The sequence below is a fragment of the Lissotriton vulgaris genome, chromosome 4_1, assembly GCF_964263255.1.
Source record: "Lissotriton vulgaris chromosome 4_1, aLisVul1.2, whole genome shotgun sequence".
NCBI classification, from domain to species: domain Eukaryota; kingdom Metazoa; phylum Chordata; class Amphibia; order Caudata; family Salamandridae; genus Lissotriton; species Lissotriton vulgaris.
Window position 1 is genome coordinate 325,781,556 of NC_141691.1, and position 14,153 is coordinate 325,795,708.

General features: G+C 40.1%; 2 protein-coding genes across 2 annotated transcripts in view; both read right to left on the reverse strand.

Moving 5' to 3' along the window:
- The window catches only part of CCDC160 (coiled-coil domain containing 160), a 266,996-nt gene that overhangs the window by 116,453 nt on the left and 136,390 nt on the right, over positions 1-14,153 (reverse strand). The gene's annotated exons all lie outside the window — the stretch shown is intronic.
- Positions 4,074-14,153, reverse strand: part of LOC147718712 (coiled-coil domain-containing protein 160-like) — a 146,465-nt gene continuing 136,385 nt past the window's right edge. The window contains exon 3 of the mRNA XM_086918697.1: positions 4,074-5,118. Within this exon, the coding sequence (XP_086774823.1) occupies positions 4,203-5,099 (897 nt within the window). The 5' untranslated portion in view covers positions 5,100-5,118 and the 3' untranslated portion in view covers positions 4,074-4,202. The remainder of the gene's footprint in view (positions 5,119-14,153) is intronic.

Consider the following 14,153-nt stretch of genomic DNA (forward strand, 5'->3'; position numbering starts at 1 on the left):
CTCCTAACTACCCTACCCTGCACCCACCTGCTTGCTTCCATTTATCACCAGCTTACAGCAGTATTTGTCTCTGGAATGCAGATACCACTTGTGGATCTGGAGCCACATGTTCCCCATTCCAGAGACAAATACTTGTCATAGCTGAATTTTTGTGAGAGATACCAGCAAGAAACCCTATTTGCAGGGCTATTGTGTGGCCTGAAATACATTTGAACGCCTTGTAATTGAAGCATTATAGGCTGTCTTAAGCTAATGTAGTATGAGGTAAGGAACCTGTTAAACAATGGCTGCTAACACCATGCAAGACCCTCATTGGCATTTCTGCACTGGTTTCATATTCAGGAAAGAATAAGGGTTAAGAGCTTGTGTCTAGTACAAAAATAAATGTATTAGTTTCAGCCTCAAAGTATGTGCCACAGACTACAATACCCAGCAAACGATCTGAGACTAGAAGGCTGTTAATTCCTGACAGCAAGAGATCTGTGAGGTAGCACATTCTTGGTTCTGGCATGAATAGCAAGAATTCACTGCCTGCTGCTATTCGTCTGGAGTTGTGTGTTTGAATTAGATCATCGAAGTCTCAGAATGCCCCATACTTTACTCCTCAAATACAACTCTACGATTCAAGATCCTTTATTTTTATTTAGGCCCATCCCAAACAGATTCCTTTGCCCTGCTCCTCCGAGGGGGAATGAGGTAGATTGTGTCAAAGTAGTGGCAGACATAAATTGAAAACTAATGCAATCCCTTGCACCAAGATGAGCATCTGAAACGCTGTAGAAACTTTTTTTCCCACTGCCTTCCGAATTCTTTTATGTTCCTAAGCCAAGTCTGCAAAGGAAGTGAAACCAGATGGTATCTGGTGTCATCCCTGATGAAGGGCACATTATGTTAGTGCCCGAAATGCATTGGACACGCCTTGATATTTGCCTGATGTTGAAACATGAAATAATTTGATGAACTTTGATACAAAATAATATAAAATGCAACGCAAATTATGAACAACCGTTGAATAAAACACGATCTAAATGAACATTGAATGAAAGTGTTTTTCTGACTCAAGAGAACACAACCTAAGTGTGTGCCAATTAGGGATGACACCAGATACCATCTGGTTTCACTTCCTTTGCAATTTTCCAGACGTCGTGGGGCTCTCGACGCCTCCTAATTGAGCACCAATAAACCTGAATAAAGCACATTTAGCCTGAATAAATTTACCAGAACCAGCTGTGCATCAACCCATCTTCTTTATATTGTTCCTAAGCCAAGTCTTCCATTATTTATCATTTTATCCGCAATGTAGTAATTACTAGCTTAAAACATCAGTTAAAACTTTAAATTAGTAATTTAAATTAGTAACTTGTATCCTTCTTTAATACATAGCCTATATCTGAATGATCAAGCATGTTGTAGCATGCAGGTTTAATGAAAAGATTTGTCGGTTACTTGTTTCAGTGCATTACACTAGTCTAGCAATGTGCATATCTTTTGCACTAAAAAAGTCAAAAAGTACAGACGTTATACACCTCTCAGGGAACAACAAATGCATGAAACCACCTGTTTCTCCATGGACAGAGATGCAGCCAGAATGGTTCCAGGCATTTTATCCACATTTCTTCTGTACTATTCACTTACATAATTAGCTTTATGTGTTACTTTTAAGCTGGATCACAACACCTTTTTAAAATTCTGTTAGGATGTTCGTGCAGAAAAGGTATTTGAAAATGAACGAGCCACTTTTTTAACATTGCAAATATTGAATTTCACGTTCAGTTTTGCGATGCCTGAAGATATACGTTTGCTTTTCCTCCAGTATTTTAATTTTATTTATTTAAATTTAGCTAGCTTGGAACTGGAATTATAAAAGGTGGCACCTACTGTGTTTGCCAATGCTTTTCATTTTAGTTTGCTAATCACGGTCATTTAGTCCAAGGTACACCTTTCTTAAGTTCTCTCACCTTGCGAGTTCATATCACTCAACTTTACTCATTGTATTGACCTTGGAAGGGTGAAATGCTAGCTAGGTGTGCCCAGTGTGAGCGCTGAGATCCTTTGCATATACAGCTTAGCAACAAGCACCTTACTCATCAAGCTAACTTACCAATGTCAAAGTCTTAACCACTTGGCTGCTAAGGCATTATTTTACTCCTTATTTGTTTTCCATTGAAATCAATGGAAAGTCCATGACGAGTTACCCTTGTCATTAGCGGCGAAGAGGTTAATGGTGATGTCTTTAATTGTTTGACTAACTTTGATAAGGAATTTGTGAAGCCAGTAAATGTATATGGTTAACTAATGTTTGGAAATTTAAAATTATTTACATTAAGTTAAAACTACACATTAAAGAATACCTACCTGCAAAACGCATACATAAATTGCTAAGAAAGCAGCACAGAATAAGAGACCATTCCTCTCCTAGGGGATGGAATTGGGTATGGAGCGATTTGAATGGAAGCTGTGCTAAATAGTCAGGTTGTAAAGAATTGTTTGTTTAAGACTTATTAGTTTTGTCCAGTTATGTGTTTGGTGGTAGGGCCTATTACAGCCTTTATATATATAATCACAATTTCATGTATTCAGTAATCTCGGTACTAGAGTGCTTGGCTGTGACAAGATCAATAGATGACCCTCTATGTCTATTGCTGGCTCTCACAGGCTTCTTAAGTGTGTGCGGTGGGATCCCACTATCCCCCTCAGCATTTCTGCAATGTTTTTCAGGGTTTTACTGCTCACCACAGTATTTCTGTTAGACTCCTACCAACTGTCTCGATAGTTAGATCCTTGCTTTTCAGAGCGCACCTCAGTGTGTCAGTCTGTAGTGACCCCAGAACCGGTGCACGGACCTCCTAGAGATTGTATCTCAACCCTAAGAGATGTATGCTGTGACAGAAGGAATAAGAAGATGGCACCTCGTGGGCAGCATGCAAGCGTGGCTAACTCTGCATGTATATGAGATTGGTGCGCAACTACCTTCGACTGGAATAAAAGTCAAGTTCTGTATTCAGCCACTGCCGTGCTCTCCAGCAACAACTGCTACATCATCGCCTGCACTTCTTGAAAGCTTCTCAAAATGATTGTAACCAGTGAACAACAAGTAGCAAGTACTAACTGTCCTTCTTCATTGAATATACAAGACAAATACATGAAGAGCTGTGGTAGTGTAGCATGCTAAACTTGGGTAATGGCATAGTCTTCCAAAGGACCTTGAGGGTATAGTTTTTTGGATGTGAATTACAATACAGTATTAAAGATTTTCTAGTAAGCCTGTTTTTTTTTATTGTAATGGTTTAACAAGCAGGACCACATTTCAAGTTAGGAATTGAACACCCTTCTACTGAAATGATGCTTGGCGTTGTGTCAGTAGCCAAAGTACCTTTATTATCAGAACTGCAGCCACTCCAAAGTAATCACACATTTGCATAAATATTGAGTCAGCTCATCTGTGATCAGGCAGAATGCTGCGGACAAGTGCAACTGGTGTAAGGACAGGATAGTAAAGAAGCCATTCATCAGCTGAGACCATTGCATGAGTTCTTGCAGTGGACCAGTGAACATGTTAGGCCAACTATTTAAGCTACAGAGGCGGAAGAATCAGGAGAGTTCTAGATAAGTGGAGGATCATTTGACCCTTAAAAACCCCAAATAATTAGTTGATTGTCTGAAAAAAGAAATCCCTACTAATTTGGGGGCTGCTTAGCAACATAGTTTTCTTTCTTATGGACCGAGAGGTCTCATCCTCCTAGCTATTCTCAAATATAGGTCCGCCTTTGGAATTTTAAATCTCAGTCCTCTATATTAAATCATCTAGCTGCTGGTACAGTGCCAACAAAAAAGTATTGGGAGGGCAAGGTTGGATACTTATTGACCAAACACTTGTAGGTCGGGAGGTAGTTATTGAAGTTACCTTCATGATTTATTTGAATATTTTAAGTGTAAGGGATTTTCTATGAGTGAATCACAGGATACTAACTTTACCACTCAACTTGAAAAGAAAATATCCAAAGCTATTGGTTACATTTATGAAACTTAAGACACGTTTGTGGTGTATGTTCAATGGCACCATAGAAATCTGTGAGTTTGAAAACAGATATTTATTTGTAACAACACATTACATCGTATTGGGTAGAGCGCAAACTGCAACTTTTTTCTCCTTCTCATTGCCAATTTCCTTAAAAACTGCCAGGTACCTCCGTGAGTGATGCTTAGGACAAAGAATTTCTGTATATGTCATAAGCACTGTGATTTGGAATGTTATGGTCATAGTCTGCGTGTACTGCATCTTTAACAGCTTCTATTTTATTAGTCAATTTATTTAACTTTGAATTGTACTGCATTTTCACTGTTTCTTTGAACGTCAAACCTCTAAGTTCATTTTGCTGTTTCAACTCACTTAATTGCTGTTGTAAATGTTTGTTTTGTAGCTGCAAGTTTGCACTTGCTTTTTTCTCCATATACACATCCTTGTTTAACTTGTTAACAGTTTTAGATTTTTCATGCAGTTCTTCCTGTAAAGCCTGAATGGTTGCATCTTTTTTCGCACTCTGTTCGATGTAGAAAGCATAGCAGCTGGCCTTCTTCCTAGATTCCAACAGTTCTCTTTGTACATTTTCAAAGTCTAATTCTCTCTGTTGTAGTTTACCTTTCAGTTTTGACATCTCACTCTTCAGTATGAACAGCTGCATCTTATCGGATTCTTCGTCACAATGTTTATGCTTTTGTCGTGGCAAACATTCTTTTTCCTTCGGTTTCGAGATAAAGAGATTGGTATTTTCGTCTATTCCACTCAGAAGATATGCCTCTCCAAAGCAGCCAACTGTGTCCCCACCTGCCTTTGATAATTTAATGCAGACTGGAACATTTCCAGAACATTTTCGTTCATGCGCTCCGGCAACCTGCTTTGCAAAATTTTGAGAGATGTTCAAGTTTTGTTCATCTTTAAACTTTATAATGTTGTAGATTTCTCCAACTCGCTTAGCTTTTTTCTTGGACTTATTGTCCCATAAGAACGATCCGAGCTGTTGGGGATGAGATGAAAACTCCTGAACAGTGACATGTGGGGACAAAAGTCTCTCAACCCAATGTTCCTCCTTGGCCATCATAGTTAATTTATCCTAATACCTGCAATTTAAAGAAAAGGAAGTTACACATTTGTAACATAGGTTTTCGTGATCTATAGACTCCTTCCGATTACCAACCAGCAAGGAATCCTGGATTGCCAAGAAGACAACTGGAATTCTGTTTTATCAGCTCAAAAGGAACAAAGTAGCTAGGGGATGCCCAATTGGTCCCCAATAAATATTCAAGCAGTTCATCTCTGCATTGGATGCACTTTGGATAAGAGATTGCGGAAGAGGGTTGGCAATCTCAAGGAGTATAAAGATCAAAAGAACCTATGTAACAAGTAATTGTTCCTTCCTCTTGCGTCATGGTCTCCTTTCAATTTTCAGAATTTAGGACTAGATGAGGATATATGGTAAGACAAGGTAATGCTTGGAGTAAACAGGACGTGGAGGAGTCTAGCCAAATCAGGCATCCAACCTAGCATTAGAAGTTTCCCTGGAGTTCCTATTAGAAGCCTGTGCAGGAACATCTCAGAGGAAAACAGACTCTTGGTGTCACCAACAGACAAAAAGTGAGCTATTGCCACTGAATACCTTGAATCTTACCAGGATTTTGCAGCCAGCAGAAAATGAACAATTAACTTTCACTAAAACTCACAGATACTGGACTTCATTTTACAAAGGCTAAAATATTGCAGGTGTTTTTTTTCACAGGTCTATAAACTTTCATTATTTGAAGATCTGGAACACGCTCTTTTAAAACCAACTGAATGCAAATACAAAGAGGCTGAAGTTATTGTGTAGGACTAAGAAGGGGAGTTAGGGAAAATTATAAGGCTTAGGATAAAGTTATTCAAGAATGACATATGCCAGATCATGACTTTTTTAAAGAAACATTCTTCATGGTGGAAGGAACACAATCCTTGAAGAGTATGGGATATTTACAGCTAGATTGTGTCACTGTCGAAGGCTGAAAGATGTGTATACTACTTAGAAACATGCTAGAAGGCTGAGGGTGTCTCAACTTTCTCCCAGAAGTGGTCATCTGAATCATAAGAAATCTAAGTTTAAAGAGACATATCACCTACATCATGGTTGCAAGCAGTAAACAAATCAGCCATAGCCTGAAGCTTTCTTTTAATAAGTTTTGGTTGAATGGATCTTGGTCAATAAATGTAATACAACCTCCTACTAATCAGCTTCCAAGCCATCTATGAATTCAGGAAGCGCAGAGGAACTGGATAAAGAGTAAGACGAAATTAGTGATGTGGAATAGCCCCCACCATCTCGATTGCACAACGTATGTTCTGGAAGTAGCTTGAGTTCAAACTTGTAAGAAAACAAACTAATCTTTTCTGAAGGCTTGAGAGATATCTGCAAGCCAGAGATGTTACAAGAGATGGGTTTCACATATTTGTTACTTTTAAAGGAGTAAAATAAAAAGGCAGCCCCACCAACAAGAGGGAAATTATTAGATCATATAATAATATAGTGCAAGGTACTGAAAACGGTTTATTGCACTCCTGAGATGCGTATTTCTAATCTCCACAACTGTCCGAAAAATAAAAAAGCTCAACATAGTTATTGGATGAAATTATCTTAGCCTCTATCACAATATTACAGAAGGTAATCATGACTGAATCAATGCCCTTTCATTACTCACAACTGTGGAAGACCGGTATTTGGTTTTGCAGTGTTACATTTTTAGATCTACCGAACACAAACTAGGATCCTACCTCAATTTCTCAGATTTCCTTTTCTATAGTTTGAGGTATATCATCTCATACCCCCCGGTAAGGAAAAACTATGCCATGATTGAATATAGCATCTCCATCAGTACTTTTCATGGAGCAAGCAATGGTCTTTGCTTAGCCAGTAACCATAAACTATTATCACTGCTCTCCCATCTCCCTTAGCATATTCTATGCCAATTCTGCATTATGTAAGTGGGACTTCTTTATTTCTGGTCCTCTGGTATTTCTGTGGGTCAATTTTCTGAATTTGGTTTTGCAGCAAATCTATGGTACACGTGTTTTACCTTTTGCATTTGATGAGAAGCTTTCAAGGAAAAATCCCTGTGCAGCGACTAGTCTACATAGATCATCTTATTCACCTCTGTGTTCAACATGAGTGTCCTTAGTGACAACATATCCTGCTTTGTGAATAGAAGACATCTTTCGTGATTTTCAAAGATGAGAGAATGTCTTTAAAGACACCAAGGCGACCAGTTACTTCTCAATCCTCATCTATATACCCTATTCTAGACAATAGTCTAGAAAATAGTCATATGTAATAACTTTTGAGACTTTATTCTCTCGTTGACACACTGAGCACTGCTATAATATTGTACAAAATTATTATCTCAGCCACAAGCCCTAGATACTGATTTCTAAAAGTGCCAAAGGCAATCTTCAGTGCTGGAAGTCAGTCAAGTAGGATGAAAAGCTTAAACGTCTCTTATGGTTTATCTAAAATACTCCCATGTAATCCCCTTTAAGCGATTACACTAGGCATATTAGGCTAGTGTTTCACAACTGAAATTAAGAAAGCAGAATGAGAATTTTGAGGTGACAAACTTGTGTCTCTCAACCTGCACAGCTTTACTGTGACCGCTTTAATACTGCATCCTGTACAGAGTCTCACATTGTCAGTGACAAAGGAGACTGGTGTTTTCTTCTGGTACTGGACCGGTCTGAAGAATTAATGATTAATTACCTTTTAAATCAATGGCATAACAAAACTGGAGGGGGGTCCCCTGCAAAGTACATGGAAGGGGGCCCCTCTCCCCGGCACACCACCTATCACATTTGCTTAGGGGAAGCCCCCTGGAGCTAGTGCCCATCACCCCACAGGGGCTATTGTTACACAACTGTTTTAAATCATATTTTGTGAGCAACCCAAAGAGAACTTAAGTAGCCCCTAAAGCAGACCATAATTTTTCTTTGAAGAGCTAAATTATATAAAGAAAAGGGTAACAAAGAGAAAAACAAGTAGGTGAACACACTTGCAATTTTTCCAGTTCAAGTGGAAATTTAGTAGTCTCAAAGTGTCTTACGGGCCTAAGCATAGGGTGAAAAAGAAACTGTGAAGCCCTGTTGGTACAAGGCATTTATAGATACTATTTGGAGCCAATTGGTGGTCTTCCTCATTTTGAGCTGATAAAATTAGCTTCTGTCTCTCAACAAACGCAGAATATCTGCTAGATGGAAATATGAAGGAGCCAGGATTACAAAATGTTATTTACAAAGCTAGGTCGAAACTAACTTCACTAAGTAGAATTACTTTGAATGGCACCGCATCATGGATCACACGGCTTTAAACAGCAGAAATGAAAGTATACACGTTTATATAAAACCCCTTAGTCTACTTTAACATTTGCCATAACTACACCATACCTGAAGGACGTAGGCGGTGGGTTTTTTCTCTTTTAACTTCGTATAGCTTTTTATCAACCAAACTGTGCAAAAACAACCAAATAATAATGTAGAAACAGCAAGGGAGAAGCACAATAATTAAAAAAATATGAAAATAAGTAACCAGCAGGATGATAATTAGGCCTCATTTCCCACTGCTCAGAGCCTAAATATGGGGTGTTAAAGATTGGCCAAAGCACAGGAAGAAACATGAGTTGGAAGGGCAATTAAAACTGTTAATGCTCAACAGCATAGTGGACAGTGCCTAATTTGTTAAATGCATACGTGCCGGGCCAAGAGCTTTGCTCACAATCCTGCAGCCCAAACTACTGAATACCGTGTGTGCTGAATACCAAGGCAGATGTGCCTTGATCCCATGTCATGCTTCTTTAATCTACTGCCAGACGCCCCTGCCTCTTTACTTCACTCTTTCACGTTCTTTTTCATCTTTGCTTCCATTCTTTGTCACCATTTTTACATATTTCTCGTCCTTCTTCTTTCCACCTTTTGTGTTTTTCTTTATTCAGAACATCCAGGATATTGATGCATAGATCAAATTTAGCAGCACAAAAACGGGAACTTAGAGGCATAAAAACTGAAATTTAGGGGCATTTTAGAGTCGATGTGTTTTGCTATAGTTACACATTGCCTCCAAGTTAAACCTGTCTGCTCTGTGCCATAGCTACCAGAGGGTTGAGCTCAGATTTAATTAGTTACTTTAGTGGTTCACAGGGGTGGGCCCCAAGGGTTCCGTGTTTTCCACCCTCTCTAAGCCATCACATTGCATGTCTTGCAAAATGCGTGCAAAGGCTTAGAATAAGAAATAGTTAAACAATCTAGATAATTATTCTACGTTCCCGAGCCTGCCCCTGGCAGCAAGTGTGTGTGTGGGGGGGGGGGGGGGGGGGGGGGGGTGTTAAGAGGAGGGGCCGTTCAGGGGGCCCCTATTGAGCCCAAGACCAATATCAGTGCTATCTGGGAGACAAAGGAGTACATAATCACATTCTGCAGGGGGGGCACAACTAGTTTGGGTGTAGGCTGGCAGGATGGAGGATAGTGTTTTGGGTGGTGGTGTGGACGGGACACTGCTGCCGTGGTGGTGAGAGGGGATTGGGGCCCCATTGCAGGCCCCCCTTCGTTTTGAGCTACAGTGCGTTGGAGGGCCTTGAGTGGGAATTCGTGACTGGGGACCGCTTCAGCCCCAACTTACTTTTGGGCTTGTGGTTGTGGATTGGAAGAGGCACTTTCAGTTCAAAACAAAAGCATTTATTGCGAGGGTCTGAAAAAGGCTGCATGCGTTGGTAGGTTCTTCAGATATAAAATGTTCGGAAATCTAGAACTTAACCATTGAATGGAAATGCCATACATGTATAATTGGTTTGAATCCGATGAATATTGTCTAAAGAAAAGGAAAGATCCCCTGCAAGAGGAGAGGATGTGGCGTTTGGGCCAGATGCCGAATTGAAACCGGGGAACCAGTTTTGAGTCACGGCGTCGGCTCAACAAACATCCTGTAATTCTGGGATTCGTGCCTTAAAACAAAAGAATGTGTCCTTATTTAATGTAACTTGTGCTCATGCAAAGTGCTTCAATACCTTTGTTTCGAGTCTGTGCTATCTAACTATATAACTCTGGGAATGATTAATTGCTCCCCCTCCTTTTGTGCTGCCAACAATTGTGTCATTTAAATAAGACTTTGATCAAGCCCTGCAGTTTCTCTGTTTCAGGGTCCATCCCCAATTCAATCGCTAAGGCTTATTCCTACCTGTTGTGTTATCAGGATCATGGGCCTTGGTGGCACAAATGCCATCTTGGATCTGGTTTTCTGGGCGTACAGCTTAATTTCTTTTACTGCACAACCTGATATGTACCTTGATTGTTTTATGTTTTTTCCCATCTTGATAAAAAGTTGCGAGTAATTCAATTTACACTAATATGTCCTGCTACTATGAAAGGAAATTCATTGTGTATCGATAAAGAATGTCTGTTGAATTTAACACCGGACAGATCATAGGCAAAGCCTTGTGTTTTGATTTCAAATTTATAACGAGGAAGCTTCATATATACACAAGCAGCTATTGTTTATTCAAATATTTTCTACCAAGACGCATACAGTTTCAGACTTCTACTGGCAGGCAGGGCTGTTTGATCGAACAACCAGGGCTGGCTTTAGGGCAGTTGGACTGGGCGCTGACCTGTGGAGGGGGCGCCCTACACTCAATTTAGCCATATCTTATGATAGGAGAGATGAGGGGCACTTTTGCAGGTGGTAGGGAGAGAATACGAGAAGCTGGTTATGGGAAATGGGGTCGACAAAAGTGATTGTCACACTGGGCGCCACCAGTGCTAAAGCCGGCCCTGGGAAAAACAACCACTTGAACAACTACAGTCTAAACAAGGACTCCTTAACCACTACTTAGTCTAAATCACTAAAGTTTTAACAACTATTTTTACGATTACTATGCCTTTACCATGATTGCCTTTACCCCATTAATGTATATACTCTGCAGGTATATATATATGTAATGGGTTTGTATGTACCTTAAATTTCGTGGAAAAGGCATGCATGCTCAAGACATATGCGTTATAAAATTAATATTGAGAAGTATTAACACTATATACATATGTGTGTGTGTATATATATATATATCGGCAAGCTTTCTCACCGAGGAACGTAGGTTTCCGAAGCAACACCCTACAGGAGTCGGAGGACCCCGAGGGACTACGAGGTATCTGCGGTAAGCCGGAGAGGGCACGCTGACACACACCTGTGTGAAACATCCTATTGTGCAGGTGAAAGGATATTGACACTTTAATAGTTAGGCTCCTTTTTTCCGTGATTAGACAACGGTTAGGAGCAGTGCATCGTTTATTTTCCCCTGAAATAATCATGTCCACACCAGCGGAGGCTTTGAAAAACCGGGAGGGACTAGCGGATGCTATGTTTGTGAACCTTCCGGCATTGAGAACCGACAAGGAAACCACGGAGGAAAGTAACTTCAGCACCGATTTAAAGGGAAAACTGAAAAAGTTGGAAAAGTTGTTAAGGACTGAAACCACCAAGTGGTGGGAAAAACGCTCGCTTGAAAAGTGTTTAGAAGTGGGCAGAGTCCCGAGGGGGTTGAGGGTTCTCATAGCTCCATCTTTTGAGAACCCCAATACTTTCATGTTGAAAGAATGGGCAACCAACAATCTGGAGGCTTCCAGAAATAGGATTTGCATATTGATAAAGTATGCGGAGATTGATAGGAATGACATTTTAAAACAAATCGATGCATTGAACAGTGAACTGGACATACACAAGGATAAAGATTACATCAAAAAATACAGAGATGACATAGATGCCAGACTAGCTAAACACCAGGAAACGATCAGTATACGCAAACAGTATACATTTGCCCGGGATAAACAGGACTATGAGACGGGCAGAATTTTTACTTTTGCTCGTAAATACGACACAATGAAGAGACAAGCGCTCATCCCCAAAGCTGCCTTGCAAGTACCCAGTGAAGGACCAGAAGCGGGTCTTTCAGAGGCGGAATGGAGTTCAACCACAAGCAGTGCGTGTTCGGATGATGAGCAGGCGGGGGCATCTATGCGAGCACAAGTTCCAACTCACTTTGCACCATCCGAGGAATTGGGGTTTTTAATCGAGGACAGGTTCAAAATCTTACGACCAAAAACCCAGCAACAGCGGAATACAACCGGAAATGCAAAAACATCAAATGCAACGAAAGGAGGAAACACCGGAGGTAGAGGCTTCGCAAAGAGAGGCAAAAGCAAGAAATGGTAGGAATTAAGCAAGCGATCACTGATGGAGCAATATCAGATAAAGATAAAACATCTGAAATTAATATAATCTCTGATGAAGAAATTGACACCACAGTTGTAAATCTCTCGGATGTTGTCCTCTCCAAAGCAGAAACACAGCTGTTATCGCTTGGTCTTTCTTTTTGCCCTAAAAACTCCTATAACTATGTACAGACCCGGATTGATGTTTTTAAATTTATTCGGAAATTAAAGTTGAAGAAACACTTTAAATTAGCCAATGTACAGGACCGAGCTAAAAACATCACGAATTAGTCCCAACCCTCATCTAAGTTTCAAGTTTCTGACATTAAAGCTTTACAAACTGCACATGAATTGGCATTGGACGAAGATCTAGGTGCCAGTTCAACTCAAGTCAGATGCAACAGAATGGGGGTCAATATTAATGCATCCTGTGAAACGCATTTTAAGGTACCATCCACTTCATACCCCTCATGCCCAAGGATGCTATTGACACATTCAATGACATGGTTACAGAGGATCTGAAGGGATTACAGATAAAAGTCTCCAGAAAGATCAAAAAAGCTAAGTATATGGAGAAGCAATATTTCATGTTAATGAAAAAATTGAGAAACAATTCTAATTTGATAATTCATAAAGCAGACAAAGGAGGCAATATTGTCATCTGGCCTAAGACCCAATACATGGAAGAAGCCCATAGGCACCTGGCGGACACATCATGTTACAGAAAAGGAAATTTCAATGAGATCCGTAACGTCAAAGAGCCTGTACATAAGGAGCTAAATCAGTGGAAAAGAGAAGGATTATTAACCAAACAAGAACTGGCATTTTTAAAGAAGGATTTTCCATTGATTTCGACTTTTTACCTCATTCCTAAAATTCATAAACTCATATCTCCTGTACCTGGGCGACCTATCATTTTAGCCTAAGGTAGCCTTTTAGAAGACATCTCCAAATATGTTGACTATTTCCTCCAGAACTTTGTTGTTGAACTTTCTTCTTATATCAAGGACACTGGACATTTCCTAATGAAATTGAAGGAGGTTAAGTGGGAACCTGATTAAATCTTAATGGCTCTTGATATAAGTACCCTATACACTAGTATAGAACATGCAGATGGCCTTAACGCAGTTAGGCATTTCTTGAACCGACGTAATGTGAGTTTTAAAAATCACAATGATATGCTGATAAGAATGACACAGTTATGTTTGATGAATAATTATTTTTTATTCAACAATGAAGTGTATCAGCAGCAAAGGGGAGTGGCTATGGGGGCATGCTTTTCCCCAACCTATGCGTGTTTACACGTTGGGTGGTGGGAGGAGCATGTCCTCAGGCACACACTTAGCTTTGCCAATAACATCATTCACTATTGGAGGTTCATTGATGACATCTGCATGGTGTGGAAAGGGTCAGAAAATTCAGCCAGGGACTTTGTGAAAGCCTTGAATATCAATGACCTTAATCTCAAATTTACCTCCCAAATAAGTACTACTAGCATACAATTTCTTGATGTGGAAGTTTATGTCCATGATAACTCCCTTGAAACTAGGCTACATAGGAAGAGCACTGCGAGCAATTCGATTTTGCACGCTACTAGTGCCCATCTGGGTCACTTGATAAAAAGCACCCCTATAGGGAGTTTACCCGGATGTGTAGAATCTGTAGTTCTCAGCAGGATTTAGAATTGTGCCAGAACGAGGCTTTCAAGAGATTCTTGAAACGTGGCTATTCAGCTAAAGAACATACAGTAGCCAAAGAGAAAGCCAATAGTAGTAGGGAGGATTGTCTGGCTAATCGAGCGGCGGACAATGACACAGAGGGCACTGACAGCAGGGGCAAGGAGGAGATGAAAGTCAGTTTGATTAGCACTTTCAACACAGAGGAACGT